Consider the following 26,273-nt stretch of genomic DNA (forward strand, 5'->3'; position numbering starts at 1 on the left):
AAATTGGATATTTTCTTCTGAATCGGGTATCCTAAATAGATTCTAAAACAAATGAATGTGATTGATTTATTTATTTCAAATGAACTACTGATAAAATATTTTGGATATGAGTAATATTGTATTTTATACTAGCAAAATTAAAGTACAGTGACTGCAAGTTATCTTTTTATCCATTAATCCAATCCCTCTGATAAATGTTGAAAGTACAATTGATATTAAAGTATTTTTAATATTTTTTTGTGGAAAACATTAATAAAAATACGATTTTTTTTGTTGTTATTATTATTATTTTGAAATAATTGCTCTTTTCTGCACTTGAAAATTTATAAAGGTTACTATCAAGATTAGATAAGAAATAAACTTTTCTTTTAGTGTTAAATATACTTCCCTATCCTCATACACACCCTTTTCTGATGATAAATAATTCTTTTTGTACCATTGTGATAAAAAAACGTGTCCATATCAAAATAGTAAATTGCAACTTAAATTAAACTTATTTTTTTCTGCACAAAAAAATCTATTCAGATGTCTCTGTTAATAACATTTTATATTATTCTCATGCATAATGTTTCTTTTTGAGGTGTAATTTTTATTTTATCTTAAATCAGTGTTATATATAAATTGATATTTATAAAATTTAAATGGAATAATTTTATAGCTAATATTTTCAATGTAAAAGTATTGAAGATTTTATGTATTATAATTCTCAAAATCTTTTTATTATCTGTTACTTTTATTGCATTTAAAAAGGAAATATCAGCTACACCAAACAATATTTTAAATCTTAAGATTTAAGACTGCAAACAATTTAAAAAAAAAAAAATTCTGGATGCTATTTTTTTTTCCTTGTAAGTTATTAACAATTTTCAATGTATAAAAAAAACTATTACATTTAATTAAATTGTTTGAATGACAGCTCCAATTTAAAATATCTATAATATTTTCATTCAGAAGGAATGATAACAATAAAGATAAAATAATATATAAAATTGTATTAACCATAATAATAATAATAATTACTTTTGTATTGTAACAATTAATTATGCTTCAAAATATTTAAGAGTAAAATTTGAAAAAAATTTGTTCAGTATTTTAATTTTTGTAGTATTCAAATGATCTATGAGGTTTTTTTTTTTTTTGTATTAATTTATCCCTTTAAAAATTTTTTTTTTCTATGATATGTAATTTATTCATCTAATTTTGCAGGATTGTGGGAAGAAATTTTATTTAGTTGATATAAAAAAGCTTTTATCCTATGCTTCTGAAGATACTAAGAAGAATTTCTATAAAGCTGCTCTTCATTATCATGTCACACAAAATCCTAATGAGATTGTGTATTGCCCATCTCCAGATTGTAATAGAGTGCACAGAATGTCCTCTTCGAAAACGGGGCAGTTTTGTGTTGGCTGTAGGAATGTGATTTGTACACAGTGAGTTTTTTTGTTCCTTTTTTCTTTTTTCCCTTAAACACTATTAGAGATATGCATGTTGCAAACATTACATTTTGAGATATAGTTCTCTTGGGTCAGAGGATCGTGATCAGTACAAATTTATTTATTGTTTGCTAAAGTAATCAGGTGATCTAATTTTTAATTCTTAATTGCAATGTGAAAAATATGTTATATATTGTCTTAATCTTATTATCATATATTGCTCTATAATTTTTCTGAATGTTTGTATGCATGTTATATGGCACAATAATTTTTATGTTGTAACAAATATGGTTAGTGAATTTTCCCTGCTAGCTTCTTCTATGCTCTGTATATCACTTTGGGCAGGTAAGTGAAGCCAGTAAAAGTTAAATAAATATGTTGCCCTATTTACTTTTCTTATAGTAAATAATTATATGGAATTTATTATTCATATATGAGCTAACTATTTAAACATTTAATTACAAATAACTGCTAAAGAATTTTCCTCCCTGACTTATAATGTACACAAAACATGTCCATTCTAAAATACTGCATGAAATAATTTTATTTTTGTCAAAAATTATTAGTTTTCAATATTGATATGCCTAGCTATTTTGTTAGAGATTAAATGTTTCAAATTAATTGAAAATGCCCTTTTTAAAAAACTTGTGCTGACTTAACTCCTTGCTATTACAGCATTTAGAACTTCCCAGTTAAAATATTTAAAAAATAATTTTGCAGTTAACTGAAAATTATTACTTTATCTCCTTGATTTGAAAGGTTAATTTCAATTATTGGCTAAATACATTAAAAACAAATTATTTAGTGCTTTTTTTTTACTGTTGTTGCATTCCCCCTAAGGAGGGGGAAAATGTCACATTGAAAGGTAATTAAGTACTGAAGTAATTGTAAATTGATGTGAATTATTATGAAATTAAATATTTAATATTGTTATAGTTTATTGTTGATATTTTATCAGGAAAATTTAAAAAAAAATTCATATTGATAATTTTTGACTTTGGTATCAGTTATTGTTAAAAAGTCAGTATATTAGAAGTTCCAGAAGCTTTGATGCCCTTCCAGCCAACAGACTTCTTACCAACAATTTAAATTTACTCTTATTAATATTGGTACTAGAAAAAATTGTTAAACCCTGGAGTCATTTATTCATATTTGTCTCACACTACATTACAAGATTATAATTCTGTTGCTTTAACCGCAATGAAAATGAGTCATTTTGAGAATAATTATGCCATTGGTGTATTTTGTTTTATATTAAGTATTTTTAAATATAATTTCAGTTTGATTCTCGGGAAATTAATGAACTTTATTTGCTTTTTTTTAGTTGTGAGGAATTTCAAAACTGCCAAGCAAAATGTAGATTATTTCCAATAATTATTTTTAATTAGTTAATAAAAGAATTTAATTTCAGAAATTGATTATTAATTTCAATTATGTATAGAGCTGCTTTAAAATTATGTGATAAAGGTTTACATTTTTATTTAAAAAAAATTTAAATGCTCATATTTATAAAAATTATCTTTTAAAATTAAGAAAAATAAACTATATATTAAGGGGAAAATTTTAAATATTTTTAATATATAAAATATAACAAAAACATTAAATGAAATTCCTTTATTCTGGTTTTATGTATTATAGATTTATAATTAATGTAATTTTTCTAAGATAATTCATAAAGCATAATAATTTTTTTCTAAAATTTATTGATTTTATGTCACAAATAGATGTATATCAAAATAAGAGTTTTGATCGATCATTTAACTGCATTTAGGAAATTATATTTAAAATTTCATTCTATAAATATAGTTTTTTTATGAATGATTTTTAGTCATTTTTTTAAAAATTCATTGATTTAATTTTGATTTATAATGATTATTTTCAAAATAACCAAAGCTTTTTGTAAATTGGTATTTTCGATTGACATAATCAATGCTAAAACTTTTTAAAATTTTTTGTCAGCTCCTTGTTCATATACCTTATAACTTAATGGTATTTTTAAAAATTTTTTAATATAAAGACATTAATCAACTCACTTAATAATTTTAGATGTAAATCACTATACCATTATGGAATGTCTTGCGAGTTTTTCCAGAAAAGTGATGGGGATGAATATTTTCAAACAAAGGTATATATTTAATATCTTAACTCTTTAATCTTATTATTATAAATTATTTAATTTGAAAGCATTTAAAAAAAATATTATTAATTTATGTGAATAAAAAACATTATTTAAGATTAATCATTACTAATGATTAATCTGAAGCATATATTATTTTTAATAATTTTTGTATTGTAAATTTTGGCAGTCCATCTAACTAAAGAAGAAAGATAAATTGTCAAATTATTAACCAATTTCTAATTGTTTAATTGTTTTTTTTTGTAATATTATTTAATGAAAGTTATTTTACTCTTTCACATAATAAAAGATATATCTTCTGTAATTTACTCTAATGTACATAGGCAATAGCACATCAGAAAAATTTGGAAATTTTTTATGATGTGTGGGTTTTTTATTAAGTTCTAGAGCATTTCTTAAAGCTTTCCTGTTTGATAATCCAAAAATAAAGCATTAGCTACAAAAACTAAAATACACTAATTATTTTGCAAATTTTGATGATTTTTTTTTCTTTTTTGTATTTATTGTCCTTTTTATCTGATAAATTAAACTTTTTCACTATGTTTCAAAATTATGATGTTTGTCCCTTTGTAGTAAATAAACTTATCTACTAATTAATGTTGAAGAATTTGAGAAAATGCTCATCTGATTTTCTGTCACACCAGCATTTTCATGTGTAATCTGAATTGAAGTCATATCAGATATATTGTGAAGCCCTGTTTCAGGACATAAAGTATTTCAATTAATTTACATAAATTGTTCTTAATTGACACATAAAAACTGGAAATCCTAGGATTCAATTGAAAATGTATTAATTTATTAAATGAATATTTAATGGTTAGAGAAAAATAGAGAATGCAGATTTTACTACTTTGTTTTGTATGTTTTCACCCATATTTGTATGGCCTGTTTTTTTAATGAAATTTGGCATGTGTACTATGATTGATCCCTATGAAATTAGGGGGGGGGACTTGTTAAAAGAAAGTATATTTTTTTACATGCTTATTCAATTTTTGTAATACATAACAATTTTCATGTACTATGCAAGAAAGTTGCGGGGAGAATGCTCCTGATATTTTCAAATATTCTTTTCTTCCGAAATATAAATGCTCTAAATGATGTAGTAAAGAACTGTTTGCCATGAATATTGGTTACATTTAACTTATATTTAATAAAATATTTCCTGCATATATATATAGATAGATAAATATATGTATGTAATGATATTTTAATATCTAATTTAATTCAAATTAATTTCCTAAATTTTTTTGCCTAATTTGGCCCATATCGGGGTGATTCTAAAGTTTTCGCTTGTTTCCTGATATCATTTCACGTATGAAGCTGTGTAAAAGTTACTTCACAATCACTTCTACGTATTAAATGAAAGTGATCCTATTCATTGCCCTTGTCAAAGGTCAACATATGTATTCCATTGGCATGTGGCTGGAAATCCTATGTTATATAAGACTAGTGATCATTTGTTTCACACTTTTTCTTACTTCTGCTTTTGTGCCGCACTGTGGCGGAGGTGCCTTGTCCGTGTCTGCTTGTAAATAATTATGCTTTCACGAAATTATTAAAATTAATTTTAAAATATAACATGTCTCTTCAACGTCTTTGAACCTGCCTTCTGTTCCAACAAAATAACCTATATATATAATGTGTGTGTTATTAAGCTTCTAATAGGTAAAATATAGCAGCTAAAAAAATTAAGGGAATTTTTGGTTGTTAGATAATAATAAAAATTTCTGAAGTGTAGTAGTAAGTAATGTTTTCTTGTACAAAAGATGCCTACTCAAATCATGGGGTGAATTTCTGAACTCTTTAATATAAATGCATACTTTCCAAATGGGGGGGGGTTATGAAATTAAATTTTTATACATTCATATCCTCAAACTCTTTTTGTCCTATAAACTTGAGGCATTAACATTTTAAGCAAAATTATCAAAAGATTCTTTTTGATGAATTTTAGTCACAGAGATGGTGAACCGTTTTATATTTGTTTGAAAAAAAAATCCCAATTTTCATTAGAAGTATTTAGTTAGTCATTTATTGAGTATGTAGTATTGATGTATTTAGTCTGTTTAATCATTTCATTTAAATTTCATGAAATATAATTTTTTTTTTTTTTTTTAGTTATGGATGCAGGAGGATAGAGATATGAGAAAGCAATGCCCATCTTGCCATACTTTGATTGAAAAAGAAAGTGGCTGTAATCATTTAGAGTGTGTAAATTGCAATACCCATTTTTGTTGGTTGTGTTTGAGAATTTTTCCAACAGGGCTAGAGGTTTATGATCATCTTCCATATTGCCCCCAAAATCAAATTGCGAGAAATTAGAAACCCCATCTTTTTTGTTAGTTTTTATTAAAATTTCTGTTTTAATTGCTTCAAGATGGGACACTGAATCATTTTTCTAATTTTATTTTTGAATATATAATTCAGCCAGTTGTAATGTTTTTCCTCTTGATCATTTTGTGCATTTATTGCATGAATATTTGCATTTATCAAATTCTACGTTGTCTACGATTTATGAAAGTTATGTAATGGAATGAATTTTGGTTATGTTTCTTGAGTGATTTTTGTCATATTTTCTTTGTTTAATAATATTTCTAAATACTCTTTTATAATAATTGACATTAAATCAAATGTTACATCATTTTGCTATGATTATCTTGAGTAATTGTAAGACACAATCTATGCAATTCTTTCGCTCTTAAGCACTGCACTGAAATACAATAAATGTCTATTTTTTGAAGGTTAATTGTCATATTTCTTATTTCACAGTATACATTTACGGAATGGAATGGAAACATTTTTTCTTTTCTGTAAAGAAAGAAATACTATAGGGTTTTTAATTTGAGTAACCAACTGTAAGTGAATTTATTTTTTAAAAAATTGGGTCTATAAAAGCATTAGCATGATAGATGTATATTATAAATAAACACATTTAATTGTTTTGTTTATTAATTAGTAACTTCAGTTCATGATCCCAAATGCTCAGTAATTTGTTTCACCATTTGGCATCATGAACTAATGTTTTTCATTTTTATTCCTAAATGGGAGAAATCATTAAATTGTGTATTTTTAAAGCACTCTAGTTCAGGGATTTTAAATAAAAATGAAATATTATTTTTTCACCTACAAAATTTTGCAGTGTATGGAGGGGACCATTTTCAGGAGGAATCTCTTCTATTAAAGAAAGAAATATAAAGTTTTAAATGTTTTATGAATTTCTTCTTTCTTTTTTCACTTAATTTTTCTAATTTACGCTAGTTTGATAAATTCTGTTTTTATTTATAAGTAGATTTTCTTACAAAGTTCAAATTGGCATGATTATCAGTTGGGAAAAGTGTAATGAATTTAAGATAATTTTTGATAATTTTCCATATTATCGGCCGTCTAGTTGGTTTACCTTGATTAATGGTTTCTAAAAATTTCACTGACATATTTTGTTTAACTTAGCCTTAATTCCTTCCCAGGAAAATATTTTTAAACATTGACTTTTTAAAGACATGTAATTCGTACCGTTATTTTAGAAATGTTACATTACTCAGTTCTTTGTGTTATATATTCCTCTTATTTTCTGTCTATATTTTTATATCACAATAAAGAAAAATAGAGTTTAAAAATCATTGCATTAATCGCTATGTTATCAATTATGTTAATCATTTAAATACATTTAAAAAAATCTTCATTGCTGGATTCTGAAGTTAAAACTTTAATTGCAACAAGAATTCTAAAATTTTAGTATAAGCATGTTTTATATTTGTGATGTGATGTCATATCATTTCTGACCTTACTATATTATTTTAATTCAAACTTGTGTATTGCTTATATGATTAGTGCAAGTGGCAGAAAAGCTTTCAGGCATGCACAAAAACTATTTTATATAATATCATTGAAAGTAATCAAGATTATCTACTTTTAATTTCAAAAAGATCAAATAAACACTTAAAAAATTTAATTATCAAATTTTAAGAACAGAATTCCATTTATTCATCAAAATGTAATGTTTAGGCCACTTACTGTAAATAAAAATTGCTCTAAAATATTTAATCATGAATTAATATCTTTTCCCCTACCAAATTACGTCAGCTGCAGTTGTTATGCTTTTGAAGTCCACAAATAATCTGATTTTACATTATTATTAAATGTTAGCATCCCTTTTTGATCAAATGAACGCATGCACAGAGGGTTTTCGAATCCGTAAATGAATTTTAGTAAAAATGTAAATGTATTTAGAGAGCATGAAAATCAACAGGTTTTGTATTGAGATGTACATGTTTTACACCTACTGATAAAATGTAAAGCCATGATCATAATATTCAGTTTTTTGCAGTAAATACTTTACAATCAAAATTAAAATGTGATAGTGGTGAATGAATTGACACACACTAGTAAAGATTTGAAGCATTTCCTGACATTAACAGTTTTAGATCTAAATTTTCATCAGATTTAATAGTTTATTCCTTTAATGTGAATTAAGGGAGGGGGGGGTACTCAATGATTTTTTCTTTTGTCAAGGAATTGTTTCATCCCATCAGATAGTGCACAGAACTAAAAGCACTCTTGACCACTATTATGTGCAATTTCTATACTTTCCATTTAAAAAAGTGCATATCTCATTCCTCCTTTTGCTGGTCATCACATATTTCCCAGGTATTTTTGAATCAATCTGTATATGCTTTAAATTAAAGGTTCACCGGTTGTCTTACAAAATCCTTAGAATAACGTAACAGTAGATGTTCAATTGATCTTATTAATGTTATGAAACAGAAAAATATTTTATGTATAATGGCAACAACCGTTTTTTTTAAATTTTTTTTAAAACTTTTTTTGTATATAAAATATACGGGGGGAGGGGAAGAAATTTTGACAAACTTTCCATGTTTCAGGTTTCTCTCAGCTATCTCGAAAAACAATTTTTGGAATTATGTCTGTCTGTTTGTAAATACAATAACTCAAAAAACGAATGAACTACTAAATTTTTTTAATTACTATCGAATTTTGAATTGAATCAATTCATTGGAAATCTAGTTATCCGAGTACACGTAAACATGATAATTACAAAACACAAAGAATTATGGAGAAAAAATTTGGTATATAGAATTAGCATCTAAAGTGTAGGTCTGTTTCAAATTTTGAAGAACACTGTTGAATTGTACATATGTATGCATGTAAACATTATATCTAAAAAAAGCAGTGACTTAGGTGAAATTCGGCATGTATTATTCTTGTTGCCAAAAATGTAATTGTGTGTCAAATTTTGTTTTTAGTTGGTCAACAAAAAGACTTCTAAAATGCATACTCGGTTTTTTTTCATCTTATTTCGAAGCAAAAAATGTTCATGTGCGAAATTTGAAAATAAAAATCTGAGCACTACGGTATTAGCGAGTGAGTCGGAATCTGCAATTGTTCTTAGATGAGAATTAGAGCGGTGGATTAATATTTTTATTGAAGAGTATGTGATATAATTTCAGGGAGGGCTGGAGTGAGGAACCTATGCTCCCTGGCTCTCATGTATATTACAAAGCCATGATTAAGGAAAAATAAGTGAATAGATCGGATTTTTTTTTTTTTTTTTTTTTACAGACAGACTTTTACATTTTGTTGATTGCAAAACAACATTTTTTACAGATTGTGATTTTTTTGTACAGATTATATATTTCAATTTAGGTCAAAGCACAATGGTTATTTAAAACCTTATCATTAACTTTGTGATGTATTAATAATTTAGCCGTAAACCTAAGATTACAAGTGTATATAGCTGAGGTATGTTTTGTTACTGCTATTTTAGTCGTATAATTTCTGATTTAAGATAATCTTAATTTGCATTAGTTGACGAGGCAGTTCATATGTGCATAGAACGATACATATCGAGGCCGAAACGTGTACAGACATCATTATTCCAAACTAACAGAAGTGTCTTCCAAAAATTTTAGCATACCTCATGATTAAAAGTATTCTCCATCATTTTCACATAGAATTTTGAACCTTAGGCAAGGATATAAATGCTACGGGGTACTCAGATTTTTATTTTTAAAATCCTTCATATAAGCATTTTAAATCTGAAGTATAGTAAAGAAAATCGATTAAGCATTTTGCACTTTTTTGGAGACCGATTGAAATTAAAATTTGACATAAAACTTCGATTGTAGACACGAAATCGCATACTAAATTACATTAATGTAAGTATTGTTTATAATTACAGCGTTTATACGCGTGTGAAAGCACAGTTCGATAGCTTCAAATTTTGCTAACAAACACAACAAATTTTGCACCAAATTTGATATGGCTCTACATTTTTGATGCTAAACCTCTGTACATCTGCCCAACATTTAACGTTTTATGGTCTTTGCGTTGATTATTTTTAAAGGGTAGCATCTTAGAGTAAACTGAGTGAACTTTGAATGGATTTCTTTCCAAATTTGATAAAAACATACAAGATTTAGTGTTGCATATATCAAATTTCGTCAATCTTAATCATCTAGTTTAATTTTTTTTTTTTATAGCACTACTATTTTCTGAAATTGTGCAATGCATCAAATCAGTTGAAACATATTTTGAAACATTTAAATCTCAGAAGAACAAATAACAAACAGTAAGATATCTAAGTAAAATAAGTAGGTACTCTTAAAAACAACAAAAAAAAAAGTAAATAAAAAAAGACAGCTTTAATGCGCTCTCTTCCATTTTCTTGTATATTGAAACAATATGGCATGTTTTAAGTTCAGCTTCGTTAAGCATTGAAGAGAATAAAGTTATTACAAAAAGTGCTTTTTTTCAAAGTCTCCGAACTGATGAATCTTTAATTTTGATATCAAGGCCCAATTCCAAATTTCATTTATCTAACTTATTGTGTTTGTATATACGCAAATCTATATACTGACAGCTGATTAACATGCAGATAAATTTGGTCCCACGTTTGATATATGTCAACAATCCCCGTCATAAAATCATAATCTAAATTTCATCCATTATTTATTCATTTAATTATTTGAGTTATCATGTTTGTAAGAACACGGACATGGATCGTTTCATGTTTGAGTTATCGGGTTCGCAGACAGACAGACAAACCGAGTGACAAGGAGACATCATTAGAAAAATGAGATTTGCGGAATCGGAGAGTTTCGAACATTAAAATGCATCAAATCTAGGAAAAGGAACTTTTTGATAAATGGTTATACTTTTTTTCTTTGTATATTTCATATACGGGATAGTTAAATAAAATGTTTTTTGATGATTGTGTATTCTAATAATGGAAAAAAAAGTTAAAATAAAAAAAAGAAATGAATAAAATAAACATATTTTATCACTTCACTTTTGAGATTAGAACTAAAAACGAATTCATAAAAAAAAAAAAAACTGTACATTTCCAAAAAACATTACAAATAAAAAAACAATCTAAATTTTTAAATTAGGAAGCTCTTTTTAATCAAGGTTTTGAAGTACTGAATCAGATACATTAACTAAAACTTAAAACGAAAAGAGAAGCTGAATATTAAACAAAAATTGTTTCAGTTCATTTATATTTCGCTTGAGGCAATCCATTTTTAGAAGAAAAAATATTCATGTGCGATTATCTAAATAATCAGAGAGAGTTTGAATTAATCCAAAGTTGTTAAAACAAAAGATTAAAAAAGAGAATAATTTTCGGAAATATAAAATTGGTTTCTAGTTCGTAAAAAAAAAAAAAAAAAGTAATATAAAAACTGTAATGATGGTAGATAAATAAATAAAAAAAGGAAACATTTTGGAATATTTCTTTAAACAGAGAATAAAAAATCGTTTGGTGAAAACTTTTTTACATCGTTAATTCGTTCTCGTTTGAGGTAAAAACTTTTTAAAGCAATCTTTCAAAAGGAAAAAGAACGATGATTAATAGAAAAAGTTGCAGTAAAAATTTTTTTTGAGGGGAAAAAGATAACTTTACTTGAGAAGTCTGCTGTTATCCACGAATGAAACAAATTTTTGTACTGAACAAATTGTTAAAGGAATATAGCACGAAAGTTTTTATTTTCTTTTTAAATGAAACCTAGTAAATATTCTAGAATTTTTCTTACTAACTTGAAACTGCTGAAGCTTCGTCAGGAACAGAAAATCAAGTGCAAAGCTAAAAACACGATATCAGAAACTGGGCACAAAAATGTAAACTAGAATTTTAAGCTTTTTTTCTTTTTTGATGGACAATATTGTTAGAGTGCTCGGTTAGAAAGGATATGAAATGTGATATTGTGCTTAATTATATGGTCCTAAATATGATACTTAAAGATACAGGGAGTAATAGAATATATATATGTGTGTATGTCTTTGTGTGTGTGTAGTGATATTTTAAAATCTAATTTAAACTTAATTAATTTCTTAATTTTTCGCTCTATTCAGCCCATATTAACTTCATTCTAAAATATTCTCTTATTTCCTGATCCCATTCCATTTTTTCTATCTAATTAATTCAACAGAAGCTTTGTAAAATTGCTGAATAGGCTAAAGACCGATACGTTCCCACACTCCAAGTCAAGGGATAAAATAGCGCTGATATAAACAAATTCCACTAAAAGATCCCTGATCTCTTGCTTCTGATTGACATGTGTCAGAAATCCCCATCACAATCTTAATAGTATATTAGTACTGTGAAAAAATATTTTCCCTATCGATATCTCATGTTATATAAGTCCAGGAATAATTTATTTCTGTCTTCTCTTGCCTAATCTGTTGCTGTGAGCGGACGTGCTTTGTCCGCGCCTCTTGTAAATAAACTATGCCTTCCCGGGATAGATTAAAGCGAATTTAAAAATGAAAGTGTCTTCACTATCTTCGAAACTGTCTTCTCTGCTTTCAAAAATAATGCTTACACATCTCAGTACTATGAAAGTTTGTATACTCGATGACAATGTATTAGTTTAGTATTTTAAGATCTTAATTAACAGTGACTTAAATTTTGATTATGTAAGTGGCGCCATCTGGTAATGCTTTTGTGAAAAACTGATTTCAAGATTTCATAACATTTATAATAATGATTTATCAATATTTTATAATGACGGAGAAAATGTATGAGTGCATGTTGAGGCTCTACGGCATAAACATTTAAACCGAAAAATTAACAAATTTGGCATAGATATATTTTGGAAGTTAATAATTTTTTTTAGAAATTTTAATTAATTAAAAATTAAGCAAGATTTTAGCATTTTCTCACGATTTTTGTCAGAAAATATTACCTTTTAAACTGTTTTCAAGTTAAAACAATTTTTTTTTATTTCATTGATATCACTGTAATTGCTGCACAGTCTTTTCTGAATTTTATTAATTTTTCAAAAATATTTTGTTTGATAATTTTCAACAAAATATTTTACTGCTGCAATGAAATTTAAATCGTTTTCATTGTTTAATAAAATATTTAATAGCGTGATTTTTTTCCGTTGTTGAATGCTGAAGAACAAGGATTCTGCGAATTATCTGCTCCGTTAACTTATTACCTGATTGTAAAATATAATATACAATTTAAAATTACCCGGGAACATCTATTTTTAAGGGCGTTATTTTTAATTCGATTTTGTTAAAAAGGCTTATGTACATAATATCAATTAAATAGAACAATTGTGAAGCTGTTAAAATTACACGGTATTATATCTATGACAATGTAATATTTAAGAAAAAAAAAACTTTGTTGTGTGTTTCATGGACAACTTAGGCAAAAGAAATTTAACTGATATCAAATAATGTCTAAACTAGAATATTAACATTATGTGAACAATATTAGAAATTAAACATTATATAAACAATACTCCTGGGGGATCAGCTAATCGTCAAAGACGGCTTGTACCAAATAAAATGAATGATAGAAATTTGAGTATTAATTTTAGTCAATATAAACTAGAAAATTAACATTATTTAAACAATATTCCTGGGTGACCAGCTAGTTGCCAAAAACGGCTAGTTGAAAATAAAATGAATCATATAAACTTGAGTATTCATTTTAGCCTATTAACTCATCTGTAAACATATTCTACGTTTAATTAATTATTCTGCTGATGTATTCGAACTCAGAAACCCTAGACTATTCAACTGCCTTAAAAAATTTGAATTATTTATATGCAAGAAGTTTGGTAGCAGAGATAAAAGAAATTCCCAAGAGTAAGGCCTCATGAAATATTGTAACGTTTTCGCTTTGCTAGTGCTCCTCATTTTTCCGGCTTGAACGCTAAATCCTACAGCTTCTTGTTTTACTCTCCTAGGCCTGGCTGCTTCTGGTCACGTGATATCTGCTTTCGCTTGTAAGGCTTCGCGCTTGGCTTTAGGGAACTCACACAACGATATTCCCAAGATAAAACACAAGAAAAATGTACTGGCTGCTCTGGGGAAAAATAGTAGAGGTGGTGTTTGCTACCGTCTTAAAAAATTGGTTTGTTTTTGCAGTTGTTTCCATTTGAAAGAAGCGGGCAAATAATCTGAAGTAGTTATGCAAACAAGCACCAACATCATAAATAGAGATATTACGGTACCACTGTTATAAAAATAGTAAAAAATTCTAATGTTATATTTTCTTAAAATTAGCTACAGCATAAATGTCGATACCAGCCCAACCCAACCATTAAGAAATTGCGTAACTAAAAATAACTGTACTAATAATAAATTAAAATATGCGCCTATGAGCATGCGGGTTAACAATCTACAGAACAGATTGCTGGAATTAAAGCTACCAAATTTGGCACAAACTAATATTATATTTTCTTAAAATTAGTTACAGCATAAATGTCAATACCCGTTTCCGCCCTACCTAGGAAATTGCGTAAATAAAAATAAATCTGTACTAATAATAAAGGAAAATATGCGCCTATGAGCATGCGAGTCAACAATCTACAGAACAGATCGATGGAATTAACGCTACCAAATTTGGCACAAACATACTTTGTAGGATAAAAATGAGTACATCGGAGATTTTTTTTGGTAATTTTGATTAACTAAAAATTAAGTAATTTTTGAAAATTTCTTGAAATATTACAGTGTAAAAATAATTTTTACACATTTTGAAATTAAAAAAAAAAAAAAAAAAAAAAATTAAAATTCTATTTTGTGTGCCATTCAAACTTCTCCTTAATTTTGACACTCTCAAAAAAATCATATTTAGTTTGCTGCAATACTCTTTATTGTTGCAATGAAATTTAAACCGTTTTCATTCTTACTACAAACATTTTATTATATAATTTTTTCCATTATTGAAATTAAAAGAATAGAGGTACTGTTTATCATTTTATATTCTTTGGTAATACTATGAATATTTACTTTATTTAATTTCATCAAATTTTTATAATTTTTTTAACGAAGCTCTCTATGATATTATTTATTTGTTAGGCAGCAGTTATTATCTGTTTTTTCCAGTTAACAACCTGTCAGATGTGCACTTTTAATGAAGTAAAATTGGCAGAAATGCTTTAGTTTGGAGATCTCTATTCATTTGGCTTGACAAAGAAAGTGTTGTATAGAAGAGATATTGGAATTGAATGACGATGATGATTTTCTTACATCATGTGATTTGACTCCATTATGGAAGTTCATAACAAAACAACCATAACAAATGTAAGGATATAAAGCTGAAATAAAGTTGTTTAAATATCGAACAAAATTTGATATTGAAAATTACTTTGTTGAGAGAACAATTAAAATCAATTCATGCATTAGAGATTTGACTGAAATGCAATATAATCGATGCTCTCAGTGGAGCAGTTAGTCGCCAACGGCGATTAGTAAGCAGTAAAAAAAAAAAAAAACAACAACAACAAAAAAACACAACTGAAATTCCTAATTACGTGTCCTGTGTTAATTCTAATTTATAATATTTTAAAAATATATCACATTTTTGACATTCCAAAAGTATTACTCTCAAATTTGTGGATTAATGAAGTTACTTCCTTGTTTTTATTTTATTAGAAAGTTTATTTTGGAAATTTATTATTTTTTACTTTACTTAGGAAAGAAGTGAAATAATTAAATAGTTTTTGATTCTGAGATTTTTATGAATTTTCGTTTTAGACCTCCCCCTCCCCCCCTCAAGTTCAAAAGAAATTCTCGTATTATATCATCTATTTGCTGGCTCAAAAATGCAAAGAACTCAGAAGTGAGCAAACGGTTACGGGTGGGAGAAAAAAAAGGGGTGGTGCCATGCTATTTATTATTTTTTTTTTATCGTGTGACTATTTAAGCCAAATTTTTGCGCAGCAGCTTCTGAGGGTAAAGACCCCTGAGCAGCCGAGGGCGAAAGTCTAACTTCTAGCTCAAACGAAGATAGCACACACACACTTGCTTGCACAACCCCTTTTTATAGAGGGGATCATTTACGCACCTCACTGAGAGAACACAAGGAAGAGAACAACCATGCCCGAACGAGGACTCGGACTCGGAACGCCTAGATCACGGGGAAGACGCGCTACCCCTAGGCCAGGATGCCGGCATGCTATTTATTATAAAACTGAATAAAGTAATATTTTAAGTGAAAGAAATGCTTTATCTGCTCTACAAAATACTGTATTTATCTATACTTTTTTGACCTACATGGTGTTACCAGGTTTTTATTTTAATTATAGCCATTCACCCTGTTACCACAGAACTAGGTCATATAAAAAGGGATTATTGGGACAAGCTGTTATGCTCATTAAATACTGAACATTTGCAAAAGAAACAACGGTCAACAAAAGTTTAATAAATCTTCAAACTATAGGTAAAAGGCTAGAAATCTTTTCCATCATTTCTTTCAGTATCTTTGAGTCTTCAGGGCACTGTAATATTGTGTTGAAATTACTATCCACTATGAGCCTTCCTCTAATTTCATTGAATTCGATACATTCTGTATTGAAGTGCTGAGCTGAGTCCATTTCCCCACATGGTGTTACCACTGCAGGCACATCCAATCTGTCAACTCGATCTGGATCCGTGTGACTTTTTTTTTATTCTCAAAGGTCAAGTCAGTGCTAAAATGAATTAAATTTGATACTGCAGATGCAGTAAAAGCAAAAGAAATGGAAACAGAAAAAAAGAACATCCAGGCAATTCATTTTGGTTTCCGTCGCTCGAAACAAATAGGATTATCAAAATGCCTATTCGGTTTCTTCACTATATTATGGAGTACGAAACAATATGTATACAACTCTGAAAATAAAAATTTGAGCCCATTCACGTCAGTATTAAAAAGGAAAAAGGATTTATGCGTTTAGAGGAATAAATCTTTTCCTCTACGCACACGCGCTCCGTTATTAGGTCATATGCGAGAAAGTTTTAGGGAGACCAATCCCACTGTTTTTTATTTTTTTTCATTGGGCCACTATTCTTCCAAATGAGCTATATATATTGTTACGAATCCTTGATGCGGCTTCCCAGCATAGTGGGTTCCATAGGAGATCCCAGAGTTTGGCGACAAACTTGGCGACCATTTGGCGACTTTGGCTCCAAAATAGATTATACCCGAAACATCGAAAACTTTCCCGTTCCGTCCAGTAGGAACCGAGTTACGCCTCGAACGTTCCTGATTGGTTGAGAAGCTTCTAGCCCCGCCTCCTGATGCCTATAAAAGGAAGCAGTCCTGCCGCTGTATATAGTTTAGCGCCAGTTCCAGCCCAGTCACCTCACGCTGATGACACAGAAAGTCCATGGCATCCAGTAAAGCCAAGCTAATTTCCACAACTTCCTGCCATCTACAGGAGATAGCTTCTACGGAAGCGGGCTCTCCTTGAACTACTCCATCGTTTCGCTGTATATAGTTGTCGTCTATATACAGCGTGTGTCCTGTGTGTCTTCGTGTAAATAAACGTCGTTGTTTCATTTTCCACTGCCGTCTGCTGATTGAGTGTTCTCCACACCATATAACTCCCACTATCCAAACGAACCCCGGAAATTTCGTAACAATATTCTATAATTTTGCAGCCATTCTTCAAGTTATACATGTGTACAATTATTTATGTACCAAGAAAAAATAATGTACTTTTGAGTCTAGAAATAGTCGTGCATTCCCCATCACACGATTACATTTATAAGAAAATACTTAATTCTTTAATAAATGAAACATGTTATTTATTTACAACTTTATAAAATAAAAGAAGTAAAAATTTCTAAGATTTCTTTAGATCCCCGTCGAAATATTTTTACCGGTTGTGATTTAAACTTCAAAAGAGACGATTGATTTAAAAACCTTTCTCAACTCAACCATTCCTGATATCATTACTCAATTTACTAAAATATAATATGAAAAACTCAAATATGAAACATATCGAAGCGAACTTTTATGTCTTAAAAATCAACTCAGTCATTTCGTTTCTTTTTTATTTTATTTTTTTCATCAAATATATCTTATAAAGAAAGAAATATAAAAGCAAATGTGTTTTTCAAATATTAAGTTATTGAATTACACAGAATAAAAAAGAATTATATTCTATGAACTACAAGAAGCAATTTATTTCTTTGAAGTAATCCGTATGTTATAAAGAATTTTGGAATTTCAGAGCGGTGTTGAAGAAAAATCAAGAATTAAAGATCTAAAATATTTCATTTAATATGCTACATAATGGCTCTGATAAAAGTGAAATATTGAAGAAACTTTTTACGCTCACGGTGAAATGAGAAAGCAAGAAAAAAATTTTTATCCGAGAAAATAAAAAGAATCAGGATACAAATGATTCCAATTTTCAATTTATTCAACCCCAGAAGTGATTAAAGCTTTTGCCTTACTATTATTTGCACAAACACTCTGAGGCAGAATGAATGTGCATTACACTTTTAGTTAGCTCCGTGAAGAGATTATACCGAATTAAAAGGCGCCGTCTTCTCGAAACTTCCCCACATTCCTTCGAATAAAGGCATCATTCCCCTCCACTACCGGCCCGCATATAAAAATTGTAAATCCTGGACAAAAATGGGAATGCCCCGAATGCTCAGATTTTTATTTTCAGTATTTCATGCCATTTTATCGACCGACAGAAACTAAAATTTGATATAGAATTACAATTTTAAGAACAAGATCTTAAACCAATTTTCAGTTATGTAAGTCAATTCGTTTTTAAATTATCAACTATAAGAAGCGAATGTGCAGACCGAAAATTGGCCTCCCAGATTAGATATGGATCTACCCGGATTAGACGTGGATCTAATATGGGTTATGGATCTATGCGGTAAAACAATGAACCAGATTTTATGCATCTATAGTCATTTACAGTTTGTAGTTATTGTGTTTTCTTGCACTAAGACAGATTTACACTTCTTGTGAATAAATTTCGTCTAAATTTGTTAGATATCTGCAAATTTAGTATTAAGACCACGTATGAGGTTTCATACTTAAAGTGTTTGTTAATTGTCGCTTTCACAGATGGACAGACAAAGCATCAGATGTAATTCCAGAAATATATTTTACGGATTCAAGAGGGCCTGAAAAACGTGGAGAATCGTTAAAATTTATTCGAATTTTTTGACGATTACGGTAATTTATTTGAGAAAGTATAAAGAAAATACAGGGTGATTCAAATTAAAGTATCCCTGTTTGGAACGTTTTGGCGAGAGATAAGTCGAAGTAATGCCTTCATATTTAGAGAATATACATTTCAGCCCACGGAAATTGATTAGTGCAATAAAAAATAAAATTGTTATGAAAAAGATCGCTTAGTGAAATGTGGCGCTGCGATCGGTTTGTCGAATGCCATCAATATGTTGATTAAATTTGGGTAACATACCATTCAAAGCTAAATTCTGACTTACGCTTCTCTACCTAAGCATCAGATGTTTCAACCAGCAACATTTACAATTAACAAAAAAGAATTTACAATTATCTGTAGCCAAAATGATAAATTGAAAACAGAAATTCCATTTAAAATATTAATTTGCCATTCTCAAATATTTACAAAGCTTTCAGAACGATTTTTTATTTTTACTATTAAGATTTATTCTACATTAATACATTGAAAATTATTTATTTATTTAATATCATTTATTTTAATTATTGATTTTATGAAGGGGAATTAGATATAACATAATAAATATTTGATTATTCAGAAATAGAAAACAGGAAATTAATTAAAATATTCATTGAATCGCATCTCACATATAAGTAGTAAGTAAAACTACTTAAATAAATAAGATGGCATGATCTTTCAAATATTACCAGTTTCTTAGACTGGTTAGTAAATAATAAAAGTCGCCTAGGAGGAAATGATATGCATATGAATTTAAAGTATCCATTTAAATTCGACAGATTATAATACAGAATGCGAATTAAGTTTTCAAATAGCTTGGAGGACTGAAATAACTAGTTCCAAAGTTGGAACCATACGTTTATTTATTCAAAGAACCATCCAATTGGACAAATTTATATATTCCGCAGCATTTTAATGCAATTTATCGAACGCCGCAGCTAATATTTGTTCCAACCTTTCCGAAAATTACTATTTTCCGAATAATCGCCAGGCCTTATATCATTGCTTTCTTCGGTCATTTATTTTTGTATTGAACAGACGAATAAATCTTTCGGTCATTTAGAAATAAATGTTTCTACATCGTTTGGTGTATTTTTTTTCTTTCCCCATATCAAGCAAAGACGACGGTAATCGTCTGTCGTTCTAAATCGTTTGCTCATGGAAATGGATGGTTTTAAAATGAGCTGTCTTCGATATCGCGAATTACTCATTTTTATTAGAACACGAACAACCATTCGAAGACGGTTGTAGTCATTTGTCATAGCGAATGGATCTTATCTGCATCTGAAAAATTGGAAGAATCATGGTGATTTATTTTTTATGCAGAACTCTGAAGCGAGAAACAATGCACAGATAAGAATGAAACAATTCTTGAAGATAAAAAATATTTTATTCTGAATCGTCATTTATACGAATTATTTTTTATATTTAATGTGGAAACAATAATAATTGATGAATAGTTAAGAGTTTAATGTGATTATAATTCAGAAAAATATTTATAGTTGTAAAATATTTCGTTTCAAATGCTTAAATGCTTTTTTATAGATCCCAGTTTAGATATAGTATGCCATTTACAATATAATAATAATAATTATTATTTTGATTTATTTTATTTTACAAAAAGCAGAAGTAGTCTACCTAAAACTTTCTAGCATATTCTTTAATAAACTTGTCATTCCACAGAATGCCTTACATATGGCATTGACGTACAATAGTTACGTCATATTAACATTTGGCGTAAATTTAGCATTTTTACTGCATCTACCGAGCCAACCTTGGCGAGTTATTTGGCGATTAATCCCTGGCATGTATTATTATCCGATAGTCGAATTTGTGTTTTACACATGTTTTTCCCAACCGATTAAGACAAAAATTTGACACAAAACTGCACTTGTAATCGCAAAGTCCTATAATAAATTTGATATATAAATCAATGCCTTTTTGAATCATCGTGGTTCTTAAAGTACAGACCAACATATAGTCAATCTGTAATTTAATTTGGCTCAAAATTTGACAGATGTCTACACTATAAATGTAAAAACTATGTACCGAATCTTATGTATCTAGCTCTCTTCGTTTTGTAATTATCGTGTTAAATTATATTCGAACAGCCAGGCAGATGGACTTCCTCTGAACAGATTTACTGAAAATTTGATAGAAATCTGCAAATTTGATATAAAGACCGTATGCCCAAATTTCATCCATCTAGCTCAAAGTGCTTTTGAGCTATCTTTTTCATAGACAGGCATACGGACATTTCGCAAAAAAAGTATCTTTCTAGTCAGTTAGGCCTAAAATATGGAGTTTCGTCAAAATCTCTAGTTCGATTTTTTTTTTTTTTTGACGATTATAATATTTTCTCTATACTAAGTATACGGGAAAGTGGAATGTTATAAGTTGGTTCAAAAGTTATTAGTGATTTATACAATTATTAATTATTTTTCCTTTTTGCGAAAAATGAATAAAATACAAGAGAAATGATACAAAATTCTTATCTGAAAAATTTAACAAAAAATAAGTATAACATAATAACTTTTTCTTAATGAATGTTTCATCTTAACTATACATTTAACTATTAGACCAGCTAGCATAGTTTAGCCAATTAGTTTGAGTCGTAAACCAAAAAATAAATAAATAAAAAAATCAATGCAACCATAGTATGTACAGTTGGATAGAATCACTGAATTCGAATTTTCAAAAAGATTCTTCACTTAATCCTACGGGAGGAAAGAAACCATGTTCGATGAAAATTACAAAAAATAAACATCAACCGAAACTGAACTTTTTCTACAACATTCGAAATTTCAATTCCGATGAATTAAAATTTACCACAGTTGCCCTAGAGCTTAAAGAATCCAACTTTGCCTTGTGTCTTTTTCCAGCCAATCTCTTTTATTACTAGAAACGGAAACAACGCCAACAACGGAAAAAGAGAACAAAAAAAAAAAAAAACCTTTTTCGAGTTCTTGTTCAATGGCGTTCGTTGTTCGGATACGAAGCGATGAAAAGAAAAAAGAAAATGGCTACGAAGTGGAAGAAAAAAACTATGATTTTTATATGGTAGGAATGAAATGGTAACGTGTTCAAAGGATTCGCTGTCTATCGTAAGCCGAAAATTTCCATAAGTAGTTGTAGCATCTTAGGAAGTTTGCATCTCTAGAGAGATAGAAGAAATACGGTAGGTTATGGTGGAATAAATAAGTAAAAAAATTGCACCCGAAAGCCGCAGGGGAATTTTTTCACCTTTCTTTATTGTTAGCGAGTGCCTACCATCTTTTTGATAAGGAAGTTTCTTTTCTTCTACGAACAAGAGTCGATGTATTTGAGAATTCCACTGAAAGCTTTTGAGTGATCTGTTCGAATAATAAACATTGAACAAAATGTGATCTTTACTGCATGTCATGTATTTCATTCTTTAGAATATTCTTTAAATTTCTAGTGAAATTTCTTACATAGGCGTAGATTTACAACATTTTAAAATGTAAAGCTTGCATTAAATGATGTTTCAATCGTAATAATATCAAATCTTCTAATGTTTAGTTTTTCTTTCTTTTTTTTTTTTTATTTATTTTGATTCATCATTCTTAAGAACATTTTTAAAATTTCTAGTGAAATTTCTTACATAGTCGTAGATTTACAACATTTTAAAATGTAAAGCTTGTATTAAATGATGTTTCAATCGTAATAGTATCAAATCTTCTAATGTTTAGTTTTGCTTTCTTTTTTTATTTTTTATTTTGATTCATCATTCTTAAGAACATTTTTTAAATTTCTAGTGAAATTTCTGACATAGGCTTAGATTTACAACATTTTAAAACGTAAAGCTTGTATTAAATGATGTTTCAAATGTGATAATATAGAATTTACTAATATGTAGAATTATTATATTTTTCTTTATCATCTATTCATTCTTTTTAACAATAGATGAATGAAATGCATAGACAATCAGAAACTTAACATTTGTTAAGGAATATCTATATCTAATTCTCATAAACATATGTGTAAACAATTATTTTATTTGATATATTCCTTTAATTCGGCTAGAATCGAGTTGGATTAATTGCAAAATTAAAATGACCAGATTCCTTATCAATCTTAAATAATTTTATTAATTCATTTTTCAGATTTTTTAATTTTTTACTAATAGATCAGCAATTCATATTATAACTGATCCTTAAATAAAAAGGAACTAGTTTAAAATAATAAATAAAATCAATTTCTAAAGATATTCTTCTTTAAAACTTCACCAATTAACGCCTGGTATCTTTGTTTTATGAAATTAATTTTCCATATATGCAGATGCGTGATATCATTAATATCAATATAAATTGTTTATATTCAAGTAGTTGTGTAAATGTTATTTATGTTCTTTTTATGTTTATCATGCACTTTATAATTTCTTTTCTTTATTTTTTGTTATTTCTTTTATGTTATATTCTTCATTGCTTCTTTTTCTTCTTTCTTTATTTTTTTATTTATTGTTCTCTGTTTTATGTTTATTATGTTCTTTATTATTTCTCTTCTTTAGTTTATTTTCTTTATTTATCGTTCTTTATTTTATTTTTTTTATCATGTCCTGTATTTATTTATTTTCTTTTTATGTTTTTTTATTCCATTTGCATTATATAGATATTTATATAGTTGTTTCATTTTCCTTACTGATTTTTTTCTACCTATTGACTTATGTCAGTCTTACACCATTCGGGTGAACTAAGTTGATTTGGAATTCAAACAAGCAAAAATGTATATCAATATAAAGTCATCAGACATTCCAAAACATCTGGGACTATGTAATTTTTTAAGTATTGATCAAACAAGATAGCAGCATTTCCCCAAATACGATTTCAGAAGATATGATATTACACGAAATATAATATTGAATATATTAAAATATAATATATTAAAAGAAATGTTGATTAAATTTGTAAAAAAACTATGACTCCCAATGTGACATCTAAGACTTCCAAAACGGAAGACGATATAATGAACACTGTAAGCCATTAGTTCAACCAGTGAGTCATCTTACATAAAATATTGCTCGATGAACTGTAGATTAATTAAGGAATTCGTTATCAATAAATCCAGGTTTCGCGGCAAAAAAATATCCATCTTCATTTCCAATCTTGTTTTGTAAATAGCATCTTCTTATTTTAATTCACTCGTGAATAATTAGCTTTTTAAGTTGCTCTATACTTTTGAATCATCCTGTATTTATAGCGAATATTAACTTAATTCCAAGGGCAAACAACTATCCCACCTTAAATATCAGTAAAATCCTAAACGACTGAATTCAAATCCATGCAATCGTCTGAAAAGCAGTTGGTAATATTATATTGAGTGAACGTACGTGAGGTTACATTTTATATCAAAGATAACTGCATATCCCATCAGTCACTCGTACGGTAAATGAAGAAGAAAAACTTCTGGAATTGGATATTTTATAAAGTATTACAGGAAGACCGGACGAACATTCCTTGAAGTCCAGTCACGTGAAAAAATATTCTACAACTCACGTTTTACAGTAAGGATTCGATTCCGAAGACATTTAGGGGGCTAACTAGAAATTGCCAAAAAAAATTATTTGAATTCAGACCGTTGCATAAAGCTGATAATGATTAACAATTTTCGCCAATGGTTTTATTTGCTCTTGATACTATTTGCATACATTTTTTTTTGTAAAAAAAGTACTTTTATCCTTAAAAATATAAGCATTATTACAGAAAAAAAATTCATTTTTAACATTTTTTTTTTTCGTTATAAAATGCAAAGTCTTCTGCAAAATTGTTCGAAATTTCCAGAAAACAAGAAAATATATCATCCAAAAAATTAAAATATTGTATTTTGAATATCTGAGAAAACATGAGAATTTGTCATACATAATTTTTAACTGCTCATAATTTTCAACTGTTCATTTTTTCTTCAGTAATTTGAGTCACATACATAAGATAGAAAATATAAGAATTCAAGTTAAATACCGCTAAAATCCAAGACAGAAACCCTAATCTTTTAGAAAAGACTTGAAATTAAAGCACAAAAAGTAGATATCTTTGAAATGCAGATATTTTTCAGTTATTGTAAGAGAAATTTAGAGTAGATATCTCTCTAACATTAAATACGAAAAAGATATTTCATGTCTTAATGTTTCCTGTTTTGGATAGTTTAGAATAGTATTATTAGATTAATATAATTTTTTTGAATTTTTTTTCTAGTTGAAACTGGCAGTGGTTTAATAATGGAGGAGCGAGTAAAAGGACATAAATATCCAGGGCGCCAGGAGGTTAAAATATCAGGAATGTACTATCATTTTTTTGTAACTAATGGGAGCGGTCTTGCCAAAACTTTCTCGCATACTCTCTAATAAACATGTCATGCCAGAGAACGCCTTGCATGGTATTGTTGTATAATAGTAACGAAGTATTAAAGTTTGTCATGAATTTAGCATTTTTACTGAATCTGTCGTGTCATCTTTGGCCAGTGATGCTTGACATGCGATTAATAGCAGCTGGAAATTGAGTTTGTGTTTTAGATATATTTTTCTCAATCGAACGATACAAAGACTGATACAAAACTGTACTTGCACTGACAAAATCACATGCTGATTTTGATATATTTTAAGTCATTGACTTTTTGGATTATGGCATTTACCTGTTTTTGAAAGTACAGATCGACAGGCAGTTAACCTTTGCTGGTTTTGGTTCAAAATTTGATAAGTGTCTATGTTATGGATGTTAAATTCATGTACCAAATCTTATCTATGTAGCTCTCTTCGTTTTGAAGTTATCATGCGAACAACCGGACAGACGGACTTACTCTGGATAGATTTTACTCAAAATTTGATTGAAATCTATAAGTTTGGTGTAAAGACTGTATACTAAATTTTAACAGACTAAAAGCGTTTTTGAGTTATCTTTGTTACAAACAGACAGACGGATATTTTTCAAAAATTCGTTTTTCGAACTCAGCGAAGTCTAGAACATGTAAATTCGTCAAAATCTCGAGTTACTGTACTTTCTCTATACTACGTATACAAGAAAGTAAAAAATACCATGAGTGGAAGAAAAAAAAATGCCATGCTCTGTGTCCCACTAACATTCACTATGCCACTGGAACCTCTCAAGTTTCAGCTGCGATCTTATGATAAAACTGATACGCATGTTGAATTCCCCAAATTCAAACTTTCACACCACACTGACAAAAAGATGTTTATTCCAGCTAATTTTAATATTTAGCTCATAAAAGATGTAATGATGGTCTTTAAAGGAATCTTGCCTCAAT

The 26,273-nt window shown here is 28.4% G+C and overlaps 2 protein-coding genes across 6 annotated transcripts in view; one reads left to right on the top strand and one right to left on the bottom strand.

Moving 5' to 3' along the window:
* LOC129989480 (uncharacterized) overlaps positions 1–6,297 on the top strand; it is a 99,584-nt gene extending 93,287 nt beyond the window's left edge. For all 5 annotated transcript variants that reach the window (XM_056098049.1, XM_056098047.1, XM_056098051.1 and 2 more), the window contains 3 exons: positions 1,207–1,430; positions 3,480–3,558; positions 5,686–6,297. In XM_056098049.1, coding sequence (XP_055954024.1) covers positions 1,207–1,430; positions 3,480–3,558; positions 5,686–5,889 — 507 coding nt within the window. In that variant the 3' untranslated portion in view covers positions 5,890–6,297. The remainder of the gene's footprint in view (positions 1–1,206; positions 1,431–3,479; positions 3,559–5,685) is intronic.
* The window catches only part of LOC129989483 (neprilysin-1-like), a 459,015-nt gene that overhangs the window by 109,232 nt on the left and 323,510 nt on the right, over positions 1–26,273 (bottom strand). The gene's annotated exons all lie outside the window — the stretch shown is intronic.

This window comes from Argiope bruennichi, chromosome 10, assembly GCF_947563725.1.
Source record: "Argiope bruennichi chromosome 10, qqArgBrue1.1, whole genome shotgun sequence".
In the NCBI taxonomy this organism is placed as follows: domain Eukaryota; kingdom Metazoa; phylum Arthropoda; class Arachnida; order Araneae; family Araneidae; genus Argiope; species Argiope bruennichi.